General features: G+C 37.1%; 1 protein-coding gene across 1 annotated transcript in view; it reads left to right on the top strand.

Moving 5' to 3' along the window:
• Positions 1-14,734, top strand: part of rabgap1l (RAB GTPase activating protein 1-like) — a 78,200-nt gene that overhangs the window by 8,768 nt on the left and 54,698 nt on the right. The window contains exons 8-13 of the mRNA XM_056256507.1: positions 1,285-1,351; positions 2,176-2,278; positions 4,915-5,081; positions 6,466-6,592; positions 11,867-11,960; positions 12,097-12,247. Of these exons, the coding sequence (XP_056112482.1) occupies positions 1,285-1,351; positions 2,176-2,278; positions 4,915-5,081; positions 6,466-6,592; positions 11,867-11,960; positions 12,097-12,247 (709 nt within the window). The remainder of the gene's footprint in view (positions 1-1,284; positions 1,352-2,175; positions 2,279-4,914; positions 5,082-6,465; positions 6,593-11,866; positions 11,961-12,096; positions 12,248-14,734) is intronic.

The following is a 14,734-nucleotide window of genomic DNA, read 5'->3' as shown; positions in this document are numbered from 1 at the left end:
CTGACAAGCTGGCCTTCCGCTTCTGCAACCTCTAAAGCAATGCTGGCAGGACTCATGCGTCTGTTTTTTGAAGCCAGCTTCTGCACCTGACGCACAGCACGAGGACTCTTCTTCTTTAAATGACTCTTGCGCGGCCTGTTCCGAGTGGAACCCGTCTTGGAAAACCTCTGTATGACCCTGGCCTGTACCTTAACTCATTTTCAGGGTGTTACCAATCTTCTTATAGCCTAGGCCATCTTTGTGGAGAGCAACAATTCTAATTCTCAAATCCTTAGAGAGTTCTTTGCCATGAGGTGCCGTGTTGAACATCCAGTGGTCAGTATGAGAGAATTGTACTCATAGCACAAATTTTAACTGCTCTAATACAAGATACACAAATTTGTATGTTCCTGTCAAGCAGACAAAAACATGAACATGATTAATAGGACATGTGGCTTTGCATGGTTAAACGACGTACAGCTATTATCACTTAGGGTGTACTCACTTTTGTTGCCAGCTATTTTGACAATAATGGCTGAATGTTGAGTTATTTTAAGAGGACAGTAAATATATACTGCTATACAAGCAGCACATTGACTACTCTAACATATATCCAAGTTTCATTTAGTATAGTATTGTCCCTTGAGAAGATGTACTAAAATGTTTGTTGAAATGTGAGGGGTGTACTCACTTTTGTTAGATACTGTATGTATTTGTATATATATATATAAATATTATTTAAATATTTATATAAAAATATATAATTTTCTTTAACATTTTTTTAGTTAAAAGGAAACCAAAAAAGTATTTATACTGTATTGTTCTTACATAGTAATTTATTATATCTTTTAAATTTTGTATGGCAACTATTACATGAGATATATATATATATTAGTACTATATGTATTTGACATATAGTACTATGTCAAATACACACACATATAGACATATAGACAGACACACACACAGACAGACAGACAGTATAGATGTATATATCGTGTTACATGTACAAAGATCTATAATTGTATTTGAGTTGAAATGTATAAGTGTGATTCATTGTACAACCACTAGATGTTGCTCTAGTTACAGTAGAGACAACCCTCTTCACTTTGAGACTTGCTATGAAAATGAGCCCATCACAAATGTTGCCACACCTCAGTCACATCAGTTCCTGTCTGATAAAACTAATGCTGCTATTTCATATAGCGTATTACTTAATGAAAGAAGCTTCAAATCACAATGTCAAAATATTATGTAATAAATAATACTTTTCTTCACAATCAAAACCATTTACTTACTGTCCAGGTGCTTTGGGATGCTGCTGAGTCCTGGTCAGAAAGTTCGTAACAGCGACATGCACCTCCTCGACATGGTGAGACACATTTCTGGAGTTTTCCCCCAGTATTCTCGCAATGTGACTGCTCAGGGTTGAGCTGTTATAGCTGTACCTCAGGCTCAATATTAAATGTTAACCTTTCTGTTGCCAATTTTAGAAACACTTAATGGAAATATAGGCTTTTTATTATTCATTAAAAACATAATTTTACAAAGGCCCTTGAGCAAGTTAAGCAATGGCGATTTGCACATCAAGACTAAAAACAATTAGCAGTTCAATCATGCGTAATTGGGCTCACAGGGATTCCTGAATCAAACATCCTATAAGGCTTAATCTCATACTTTTCCTCAAGAAGCTTGTTGCCATCTGGATGGTTTAGACAAATGTCATCAATTGATACTGTGCCCAAAAGTGTCTTTTTTTTTTCTTCGTTAATGCAATTAATCTCAAATCTGCTTTTTCCTTTTAATGTATACTGCATGCTGTTTGAGTTCCTCTTCTAAAGAAACAAACCAATTATGTATAAAAAAGATGTCTTATTAATGCTTTAGCAGGTGTTTTTCACTTGATTGAATGTCATATTTGTGGAGTTTAAATGATATTCAATGAAATCCTGCGTCGCAAAGACTGCAAATGACTCAAATGGGTTTGATTTATAGATATTTAATTAGCCATTAAAAAAATCTGTCTCCATTTCGTTCAACCAGTTTTTAGAAATCACACTCAATGAATAAACGCTTGTCCTAAAAGATAAATGCATTTGCTATCTTAAATTTAACACCGTTAAACTTATTTAATGAATATTTAGTCATTATAGAAGTAGGGAAAACGTGATCATTTTTGTGTGGTTGTGTTTCAAGGAGTCTATGGGCAAGAGTGCCGATGGGAAGGCGTATGTGATCACTGGCACCTGGAATCCGAACACTCCGGCTTTCCAGCCACTGAACGAGGACACGCCGAAAGGTGAAAGCTAATACACAATCCTTTGAAACCGTGAAACTCGTTCACTTCTCAAGTGTCTCTAGTTCTTTTCATTGCACATCAAGCTGTGGCCAAGTTTACAGGTTTCACAGAAATTCACGCTCTTTCCTGCCATCTTTTGTTTCCTTCTCACATTACTTGCAAGCCATACAGTTTTCAACACTTTGAGCATGTTGAGTTTCTGTTCCAGCAGCTTTTCTTATCATGGACAAAATGGGTACCATCTCTCACTGACAGCAATATAGTTTGAATTCATTTCCATCTCAATTTGGCCTGAACTAGAGGTTGACTAAAAGGGTTTCATTAATGGATCATTATTACCAATATGTAGATAATTATATACATTTACAAATACATTTAATGTTACAGTCATTAATGTATGTCTATGTGTCTATATGTTTAATTTGATATAATTTTAATTTTGTATAATTACTTTGTTTTTTTTAAGTATAACTCTAGTAGTTCTTAACTACTAATAAATTACAGAATATAATGTGTTAAACATACATTATATAATGCATATACATTACATATATAATATATATATAATTTAATATTTCATTCATACATTTTATATTAATACCATATACAATTTAATTATATTAAATGAAATATACATATACATAAAGGTTCTTTATGTATATGTATATTTCATTTACTATAATTAATAAATTACAATAAATTACATAAAGGTTCTTTTTATTTATTGACAAATTGTTTAATTTTATATAATTTATATTGTTTAATTAAAAATGTTAAAAATTATAATTTATAAATGCTAATGTTTGATTTTGTACAATTTAAGTCATGAAATATAAGAATATATAATTCAATTTTATATAAATATATTTAACAGTTAACAGTTCAAGTTTATTGTCATATGCATATTAGTAGAGTACCACAGCAATGAGATACAATGTGCCTTGGCACTCTCTCAGCACCAGTCAATAAATTACAATTAAAATAACATTAAAAACATCCAAGCACAGTAAATATAGTAACTAAGCTCACACCTCAACCCTCTGTCCTGTTGTACTATCATTCAGTAGCCTTATTACCTGAGGGTAAAAACTATCCCTGAAACGTGATGTGCGCGGTGGGATGCTCTGTCTCCCCGATGGAAGTTGGGAGAAGAGATTATGTGCAGGATGATTAGAATCCTGCATAATACCTAGTGCCGCCTTAGTACTGCGTTTCCAGTAAATATTTTGGAGGGGTTCAAGTGAAACCCCAATAATTTTAGATGCAGTTTTGACCACCTTTGTCAGAAGATACAACTTGGTCAGGTGAAGTAGCCCTGCCAATCCACACTGCAATGTTACCTATCAGTATACTCTCAATTGTACAGTGGTAAAAGTTCTATAGAATGTTAAGGGACATATCATATTTCTTGAGAGATCTCACAAAATAAAGCCTCTGATGTGCCTCCTTAATGACACAGCTGATATGGAAGGACCATAAGAGGGAGTCTGAAATTTGGATGCCTAAGAACTTAAGAATTTAAAGTATAAACTTTTTAATATACATTATGTATAGCATTTATTTATATAAATGCATTTATATATAATTCCTTTTTTTTTATTGTAGTGTACTATGAAATATGCATAAACTTTAATTGATATATATGTTTGTGTGTGTGTGTATATCGTATTATTCAAAATTCACTCAAAAATATTTGAATATTCATTGACAAGGCTGTTTGTAAATTTAATGACAAGAAACCATATTGATTAAAAAATAAATAAATGTCAGGATGACTGAGTGGTCCAACTTGGAAACAGGAAGCAGTAATGGCCTCTTTATTTAATGACTCCAATTACTAGAGTACCTGCAATCATCATCATAGTATACTTTATGTACAGTTGATTTTGTATGATATGAGGCCAAACTGGATTCCGATTGCCACCTCAGTTTTAATAACGTTTAATTCAGCGGCCTGAATGAACTGAGTTTTTCATTTCAAGTCTACACTTTATTACACTCTCAGTAAAACATTCCTCGGACCTCGTTGTGGTTTTGTGTCCGTTTGTAAGTCTCAATGGAGACCCACCACAGATCTTCTATTATTTACCTTCCCATCTTTCTCACCACCACCTTTTCTGACCTGACTCTATCGTAATTGGAATCTATTTTCAGCGATTCCCTCATAAATCTGTTGCTATTGTCGTTCTTGTTTCCTGTTAATTGAAATAATAAAAGCCCCTTAGCCCCTTGAAACAGGCTGGTTTTCACTGATTTGTGGTTTGTTTCTATCAGCGGTCTGGTTTGTTTCGTAATTATAGGGCTCACCTGAGAGAGAATTAGCAGTTCCCAGAACGCTACATTCTGCCACACTCGGCTGGAGATATATAACCTGAGTTTTAGAAATGTTACTTTTTTGCTGTATGTCTGATTCGACTCTTAGTTTCAGATTAAACGAAATGAAACGTTACGTGACTGAAACTTTTACACTTCCATGAAAAGAAAATGGAATGGGGAAATAATGTGGGCGGGGCTTGATTTGATCTGTGTGAATTTGATTGGATGATGAAAAGTGGGTTTGTGATATTACTGGTTAATATTTTCCCTGCCCACATCGAGGCAGTTTTGTCTTTAACTGTGAACTTTTCCCCCTCCAGATAAGCAGGTTTACATGACTGTGGCAGTGGACCTTGTGGTGACTGAGGTTGTAGAACCTGTTCGGTTCCTTATGGAGGCGCTAGTGCGGGTCTATCCGGCTAATGAGAGGTTCTGGTATTTCAGCAGGAAGGCCTTCTCTGAAACGTTTTACCTCAAGCTCAAACAGGTACACTCCAAAACCACACACACACAAAAACATTTACATATTATTCATAGATGGTGAACCCTAAACTCAAGTGCTTTACACATAAATATTTTGATGAATTTTTGGGTAAAATTAGTTTATTTCATTATTGTCATTACAATTAAAGGTGATAACATCAATTAAATAATTGGTAAAAATGAAAGCAAGAAAGAAAAAAAGATATATATTATTTTATTTATTTTTAAATATGCGCGGGTCATATTGCACCCTATTTCACAATTTAAAAATAAATAAAAAGAAAAATATATATATATCACCTTTAATTGTTATGAAAATATTGTGATGGTGCCAAAAGTCTTTTATTTTATCAGGGTTTTAAAATAAAATATCTTATTTTCAGGGGTAGAAAATATGACCTGGAAACAATCCAGGTCTTTGTAAGATTCACCCATTTCTCATGAAGCCTGTAAACGCCTATGAACAGTTCTAGACTGCGATATAGTGGCTGCGCAGATGGAGAACAAACCTTGAGGAAGGAAGTGAGCTTTTGTGAAGGGTGAATAGGGGCAGTAACTCCTGGAAGCTGTGAAGCGGCAAATGGAGGCTTTGTATAATTCGTAGCTTAATAAGAGGCCCGGCGCTCATTATCATGCTCAAGTAATTAGAGCTTGCAGCCTGCATCTCTGCCTGATTGCCTCCGTAGCTATCTTATCGCAGAGAGAAAGAATGCCTGGGCTGTAGTTAAAAGCTAATTAAAAGATAATATTATGGCGTTAGCGATAGACCCAGCCCATTCTCCACGTTATTTTATTATTCCGTATTTGTTTACGCTGCTCATTAGGTGCGAGGAATTAGCGTATAATTATTCTAGCTGTAAACATCATTCTTCGCCTGTAGTACTGGAAACGACGGTTTACATAAGAGCCACATGGTGCGAGGGAAGCAGTGTCAATAGAAATGTTTGTAAGAGTTACTTGAAGCGGAGTAGTACGGGTGTAATCTCTGCAAACCTCTTTTTCTATCGCCACGTGTTTTAATTGTGTGTAATTATGTATTTGTCGTTTCCCCTGAAGCGGTAGCAAAGGTGAAGCTAACTTTGAATGATACGCTCTCGCTGCACGCTTGCCTATTAAAGGAACAGTTCATCTATAAATGAAAATTCCTACTTTATAATATTTCATTTATATAATATTTACACAATATTATTTCTATCATGTATTGTGAATATAGTAATGCATCTAAATATCTTGTATATCTATATTACTATCTGACATATTACATTCATAAAATTTGTATGTTTCTTTATATAACTATTGTATGTATACGTGTGTATGTATATATAATATTATTTATGTATAGACACACATATTTATATATAGCATGTTTTTGCTCTATATGTTTGTAGGGCACTGTGAAGGGCAGCCAGGGAGATGCCATTTATGAAGTGGTCAGCCTGCAGAAACACACAGAATGTGCGGCTGGAACTCGTGGCCTCCTGCAGTCTTCCACGGAGGAAGAGGAACCAGAGGAAGGTATGTCACCGTCTAGTTTATCAGAGTGCTTTTCTGTGTTTTATGTTTGTTGCCATTTTGAGGCCTCCATTTTAAGGTGAACTCCTTTAAAGGAACCCTAGACTTTTGTAGTCTGCTGAAGTCCACTTACAATGTTAGTCATTTAAATTTATGGGACCATTTTCCACACTATCTCTGACTTTAAAGTCACCATGAAATCAAAATGGACATTTCTTAGTTTTTTACAGAATTATTATACTTAGGGGTGTGACGGTATTTATATAACCGTGAGACCGACGGTTATAGTTCAACACCGTATTTAGAACTCTATGACCGCCAAAACCGTGTTATTAAAATATTTTTTACAAAAAATTGTTATGATACATTTTTTAAATACTAATATCAGCTTACGAGGGAAACGGAGGCGGAGTTAGTGGTGCTTCGGAGGCTGCTACTGCTGGAGATGATTCAGGAGAGGTCTGTGCACCCCCCCTTCTAAGAAGAGAAATTTTGGAGATCTCCTTAATTAAACGGAGGTTTGAAATCTCTGCCCCTTTACCGATCAGAGCGCGCGCTGACACGGAGTAAAGCCTTGTTTATACTCGACGCGTCCGCACGAGCGCAAAGGTGCGCGCGTCAAAAACGCGTTGGGTGCGCAAGACCCCATTTAGCTTGGCTGTGTGCACGGCTTTTTTTTGTAACAGCGCGCGCGGCGCCGCATCCGAGGATGAACGACTTCAAGCCGAATCTGCCCGAGCATGTACGTCTCACACCACCGGCACCCAGTTTGAGCGTCTAAATTGCAAAGTTTTTTTTTTTAAGGATTTGTTTACTGTGTGTGATTCATTTAATGGAAAGCACATTCACTTCTAGTTGTCTTGCTGTTCATTTTAAATAAACGTAGAGCAAGTAGCTAATCAGTCTTTGCTCGTTCATTCAAACTTAGTTGTCCTATAACAGACGAACGCCCTGCCCCCCCTCCCCCGACGACGGTTATGTTACGAACCGTCACGCTTGACTCCCGTCATAACCGTCATCACCCCTAATTATACTTTTTAATACGATTGGATCGGAAAGTGATTGAACCTTGATACCTTAAAGTAATTTCATTTCCATGAGAGTTTACAGACTTGTCCAACTCACCCCATCCAGTCTCACAAATACTGGGGAAAATAACCAACTCTAAACTTATTCAGATGGCTGTTCAGAGTGAGAGGGTGCAAACTTATGTGTGTACATGCGGACGTAAAAAGAACAGATTGCCTTGGCAGCAAAGCTTTAGCAGGTCCATTTGTTTTGCTATTTTTTTATTTTTATATGTCAATGCTAACACATTAAGTGAATGAGATCATCCGTCCAGATTTTCCCCCCACCAAATTTTAACATGATCAACATTCGCGTCCCTTACTTTTTCCTGCCTGGGGTTTGGCAGCGTGAATCCATCGCCAGCTTTAATTTAGTCTCGGCCCGTAGCTCGAGGTGAAGTGTATCAGCCGTTTGTCTTTTTCTCCAAGCGGAGACGGCCTGTGTTTTTGAAAGTGTGCCACAAGCCGGAGATGTGAAACCCTGGCGTCTTTCAAGTGGTTATCAGCACCCATTTCAGAAGAATGGATTCCAATTTGGTTAAGTGGTATTGGCTCTCGGTCTCTGTGTGTCATCTGACCACCTGGAACTGGCCGCGTTTTCTTTTTTCTTCCTTTGTCTTGTGTTCTGCTCAAGTGGTCTTTTCACACAACATGGAATAATGATTACATGGGTTTGAGTAGCTTTTTAAATATCACTTATAGGGCTGTTCTGCACTATTTACTACCTAATGTCCGTGAACAGTGTGATAGTTGCATATTTTAAATGTGTATTTGCTAAGTGTCCATTATGGGATAAATGCTGTCTGAATATTCCTAGAATGTTTTGTATAGTATACTTGGAGCTGAGAAGAATGCAAAGCTGTTTACATAATATAAGTAAAGTTGAAGGTTGCCAGATTTGGAGATTGTTTGTTTGTATTTTAGATTTCCGTAAATACAGGGACTCCATATGTTGGCAAAACAGAGCTTGAGTAAAATGCGAATATGTCTTGTTACGGATAGATTTCCATAGGCTAAGCAAATACTTTTTCCACATGGTCAGATCTCATATTTGATAACATGAAGAATGTAGACCTAATTGAACTCTTGTAACTCATAAATCATTTGAAAAATGTATGAATATATGAACATTTAAAGAGAACGTATGTATCCAGAGTAAATTTTGGCACACTTTATTTATTTATTATTTTGTCAACAACTAGCTGACTAATCTACCTTAAGAGCCACATTTGTACAATCAGGCCGGTTTAACCCAATTGACTGGCAGTTAAAAACTATTTGAACAGTGGAACAGAATGCACACGTATTTTTTTTTTAAAGTGTCTTCAACCTTGTGCGTTCTTGAAAGCACAAAAATTGTGGCAGAAAAAAAAAGACCAGAGATGCAATACAACAGCAAATATGTCTGTCAAAATATATATATATATATAAACATACATAAATGTATATTAATGGCCACTTGACCAATGCCAATTTTACAATCAATATGTGCCAGTGCTAAAGCATTCTGGGTGGTCCTTAAGGTGGTTTGTTAAAATCCATAACCCAGAGTATGAGTACTATTGATAAAATTGACTGAAATGGTCACAGATATATTGTCATGCATAAATTCTTTACCACCAAAATATTTTCCACCTACTCTTGCATTTAATCAATCGGAACTTCTTTTGCGTAGCTTCTCTCTTCTTTTGTGAAATGAATGAAAGATTTATTTTTATTCAGCCATTTATTCATCTATTGATTTGTGCAGTTTATTCTGGTCTGTACAAGAAAGTCTTTGTAAGTGTTCGTCCTCGCCATCTTTCTGTACCATTTTTTAGCTCTAATGGGGAGCCAGATGGAAAAGTAGATTCATCCGCCTACATCTGCTACCGAACCGCCATGTCACCTTGCGACAGAGGCTCTGCTCAAGGCTGATCTGTCTTTCTCTCCGTTTCGCTCTCTCTCTCTTTCTCACTCTCTCCCTATCTCTATCTCTCTCACTTCTTGCAACGTTGCCAAGGTACTTGTGCAGTAAATGTAAAAAGAAGCCCTTTAAAAGCATTTCAAAAGAAACCACTGTGTTCCAGACCTCACATCGGGGATTGTAAAACGTACAGCATTTGAGGCTCTTGCTGGAGGTCGTGAACATTGTAAATGGGCTCAAAAAGCAGTGCCTTGTGAGTCCTTTATTTCGGTGACCCATAAATTTATCCCTGCTTTCAGCACTAAAACGTTTTTTGTTTTGTATTCGAAGATCTTTACATTAAGACTCGCTTCTTCTTGCCATAATAACCATATGTTTAATCACAGCACTCCCAGTGTTTTTGGTCTTACATAGTTGTCGCCACCAGATGCATTGGCATTCATTCCCTCTGTAAACATCTTTACGGGCGGCCATTTTGCGGACACAGACCTTGAGATTTGGGCAGAGAGTCTGCTGGTCGGCTCTTAATGACCTTTGCAGACATTAAGTCCAAGACATTTTCTTTATCACCTCAAGGCGTGACAGTAATCTTGGCACTCCAAGGCCCTGACTAATGCAGGTGTGTATGGCGTATAACTCAACTCGGTCTTCTGGATTCTGCAAGGACGATTCTGTAATTTGTAAGTCGTGCAGCATCCTAACATGTCCGAATGGTGTCATTTGAAGTGATGCCAAGCAAGGAGTTGAAGATTGATGTTTGCCTACAACATGCATATCTTGTACCTTGAGACCCAGGGCGTAGACTCTCACCAAAGGGTCACGACTTGAGCTTAACCGAAAGTATGCTTCCCTAGTCCTCGTTTCGCTCTGGCACGTGGACCGTCTGTGTGATGTAGTTTTAGACTGCATCCGAAATCGCATTCTTCCCTAATATATGAAACCATATGTGAAAAGAGTAGTAGGTCCTAATTCACAGTGCTCATAAAAGAGTAAGCAAAAAGTACGGATGACTTGCTACTTCCAGTGATATTCTGAAGTGTGCATATGATGGGCACTTTACTATCCCATGAGGCCACAGGAGGGGATTTGTGAATGCAAGTGAAGCAATGCAATTGATGCTGGTAGGTCACATGATAATGACAACATGTACAAATTACATTCATACTATAGAACATACTTTTTTTAACTGCCACAAAGTAATTATTTATTAAAAAATAACTTTCTTATTCAAAACTTATTTTACTTATTCATACCTAGACATCCTTTGTAATCAGTGCAAAACCGTCTGGACTGATTTTAGCGCTTGAAAAGAAAGATCTACTAGTGTGCACATGCTGAACGCTGAAAGGCTTGCACGTTTAATTGTGCACGAGATGGAAAATGAAGTATACCTGAGCTTTTAGTTCTTATTAATAATGATTGGTTACATTTAAGTATCTCTCTCAAAGCGTGGCGGCAGAATGTGGCCATAAGTGATGAAACCATTTTTTTTTTTTTTTTTTTTTAAGTGCAGTCACATTCCCTCATGGCGAAATCCAGTCGTTTCAATTGGAATCCATGCAATCTGGAATTTTGCGAATTTCATTTGGATGAAAATTTTTCCCAAGCTGATTTTGCAACTGGTTCAAGTTGGTCACGTAAATTCTTGTTAACAAACAGAAAGGTGCTTGGTTTCAAAGTGACTTTTGTGTGAGTGGTGTTTCATACATCACTACACTATTGTCAATGAATGGATCTTTTTTGCCCGCAAAATTTTCCGAAAATATCCTGAAAATGTTGCTAATGTGACCTCACCTTTTAGTTATAGTTTTTGTCTTTTGAAAACAATACATTTCCTTTTATTCATATGTTTAGTAACTGCCTTCAGATTTTAGTCAGTGGAAATATTTAAGTTGATGATTAAAGTCCAAAATGAGCCCATGTATTTTATCATTTAAACTTATCATCTAACAAAAACAAGTACACTATTGTAAGAGTATTGTGAATTATCTATGCTTTAGTTTACTGTCTATCATTTCTTGCACATTTACTAGTACGTTTGCAATATTATGTTTATGTTGTCTACATATCTTATTAATCTCATATGTATAGGTTGCGTTTCAGTGAGTTTATTAACCCTCAGGCATCAGTTTACCGCTACATATCGAATCAATCCACAAGTAATTTTGTGGTGTTATTTTTTTTTTTATTGTTATATTTTTGTCTACAGTATGTTTTAATTAAAACATGTTGTGCATTTTTCGTCTCGTAATTATTGGCAAAACAAAACAGTAACAAACATTTGTCTTTTGTCTCGCTGTACAGATAGCGACAGTGAGATCTATAGTGGGACAGGAGACGTATCAAAGGACTGTCCCGAGATGATTCTGGAATCCTGGGCAGGGATCCTCAAGAGATGGTGAGACTTGGCTTGACTTAAAACATTTAAGTTTGTAGTATGGCCAGATTTGGAGTGCACAGTCCATATTGAACACAACTGCAGAAAAACGAACTCCGTTGTGCTGCATTGACACCGTCTGTCTTCCACCTGTCAGGCAAGGAAACCTGTTGGTGCGACCAAAGGGTCTGTCTGCTCTGGTGAAGCCTGGGATCCCAGAGGCCTTACGAGCTGAAGTATGGCAGCTCCTGTCTGGCTGCCACAACGATCAGGCTTTGCTAGAGCAATACCGAATCCTCATCACCAAGGTAAGAGTGGACAACCATCACAGCTGTTTTTTTGTTTTCGAAAAGCCCATTTTTATCCAACTAGCATACATGCGTTTCTCAACAATGCAGTTGCAAATCCACATTTAGGGTCTTTTTATTTTTTAAACATTGCTATTTTAGTAAGTTTAGCTAACACTCAACAGCAAAGTGTACCATGGGAGGTTGTATGCATTGGTTGGTTTTGAAGTGAAATTGAAAATTGCTTTGGACCTGCTTTGGTCTTTCAAAGTGCTCTCGGCGAGGAAAGGCAGCAAGTCTGAAGAACTGCGTTTTCAAGCGTAAAATTGATGATCTTTACTTCCTAGTTTCCGTTTTGTCAGCGTGATGAGCCTTTGTAGTATAGCAGGCTGTTTATTTACAAAACATATTTTCTACCCATATTGATGCTTCGCTCAGATGTTCATTTAACCCTCTGAACTCATGGAAACGGAGCTAGTCGAATGTTTAGCAGTGCTGAGAGCGCATCTAATTGCCTTTTCCAAAAGCTATGTCACAGCAAATTCTAGTGATTCCAGCACAACTACAGATCTAAGACAACTGATTAAATGGGATAGGACTGTGCTTTTTTGCAAGGTTCAGATTTTGTAAGCTATTTCTTTCATGTTGTTCTTGTGGTCAGACTGGTTCTCATGCCAAGCATGGTCAGTGTCTGGAACGTTCACACACTGAACCAACAACTGTAGACTCAGTCCGAAATGTGGATTGGGGTTTTAGCCACTATTTTAGCAAGAAATGTTTTCAGTAATCCAGCTCAGCTCTGATGCTTGTTATTGTCCACTTTTGTTTATTTGTTAGTTTATTTTTATTTATTTATATAATGAAGATTAGTCAAATAAAGTCACCATGAAATGTAATATTGAGGTCTACATTTTTTCTTGTTTGAGAAGCCGGATATTTGACACAATAGGGAAGAAAAGACTATCGCAACTTCTGTTTCATACCGACTTTTATAAATGTACATTAAATCATGATGCACATCATATATTTACATTTTACTTTGAGTGAAGAGATTGATGGATGGGTGGATGGAGAGATGGGTGGATGGATAGATAGATAGATGGGGAGGGAGAGAGAGAAAGGGATGGAGAGATGAATAGATTATTATTAGTAAAAACAAATGATAAAATTGTGGTATGCCAGGTGGTAAATTTATCAGCAAATGAAAAACCACTCCTTCAGGTCATTTTCTGAAGCCCAAGCAGGTTCTTTTGCATTCAGCAGCTAGAGCAATTCTACTTTCAAGCCTCTGAGTTCGTAGGATTTGTTTCCAAATTGACTAAAATTAATGTTAAAAGACAAAATGACTTTCGAGCAGTGTAATGACGGTGACCGGAGGTCAGCTGGAGGTGAGAATACTCCAGAACATCCCTGCATGACCTCATTCTGACCTGCCACAATCAATTTACTGTTTGGTCAGTGGTCCCCCCCCCCCCCCCCCCCAGCCATAACCCCCAACGCTCACCATGGCTTTTCGCATGCAACTCTTCATATAAACCCCCCACGGCATCGAGTATTATTTTAATACTGCATCAACAACAACATTGTAGTGAGCAAAATGCTCCTTTGTATGCTGATGGAGATATTTTTTGGTTAACTTGGGTTTTTCTTTATGTGGAAGCTAATAATCATTGCTTTAGGAGCAACTCCTGAAATACAGCGCAATAATCAATGCCAGGCAACGAGAATGGTGATGAACGGGCGCCATAAAATACCTCAGCAGTGCAAGAGAGTGTCGAATGGTGTGTGGGTGAAGTCAAAGAATGAATGAAAAAACAGAAAAGGAAGAGCGAGTGGAAAGATTTTGCCATGTAGCGTAAATCCTACAGTTTCTCCCGCAGCCATTCCAGTCTGGCCTTTAACCATACACTGTACTGATTTGGGCGTTATGGGGGATGGAGAGTATAATTTAATTTGATGTATTCTTCACTGCAGGTCATGTCGATATAATTGTTGTGGTGCTACTTCCGTCTATCTACTTTTGGTAGGCTTTCCCCAGCAAATACTGATATATGTGATTTTAATTGCATTTGTAAATGATTAATTGCAAATGTCATTGATTTGAAATTAATTGATTTTGAAATTAAGTTCTGATTTTTTTTTCCAAACATTTGAGGGAGTTTGGAGTTCAGTGCTTGATGTTTCACATCATTCAGGTTAGTCTATCTTGTCTAATGTTTTTTTTTTTTCTCATCAAAAACATGATCCTCTTCTTTCTAACCTGTCTGTAATGGTGTCTGACCAGACAGTGTTTTAACACCGTCTTGAGTGTGGATTGTCCTTGCTGTGGATCAATGAAAATGCAACCCGTGTGGTGTTTCCAAGAGCGTGAAACTGACATTTCCACAACCTTTACTTCTCTGATGCATGAGGGATCTACCAAAGGTGCTATTCGAGTCAGAAATGCTTGAATCTGACAATATTTTTCATTTACAGACAAGAAAATAAACTTTTGATGACATTATTGGA

This window comes from Rhinichthys klamathensis, unplaced genomic scaffold (genome assembly GCF_029890125.1).
Source record: "Rhinichthys klamathensis goyatoka isolate OS25496 unplaced genomic scaffold, OSU_Roscu_1.1 h1tg000127l_1, whole genome shotgun sequence".
Classification (NCBI taxonomy): Eukaryota; Metazoa; Chordata; class Actinopteri; order Cypriniformes; family Leuciscidae; genus Rhinichthys; species Rhinichthys klamathensis.
The sequence above is the reverse complement of the archived record's forward strand: the minus strand, read 5'-3'. Positions and strand labels throughout refer to the sequence as shown.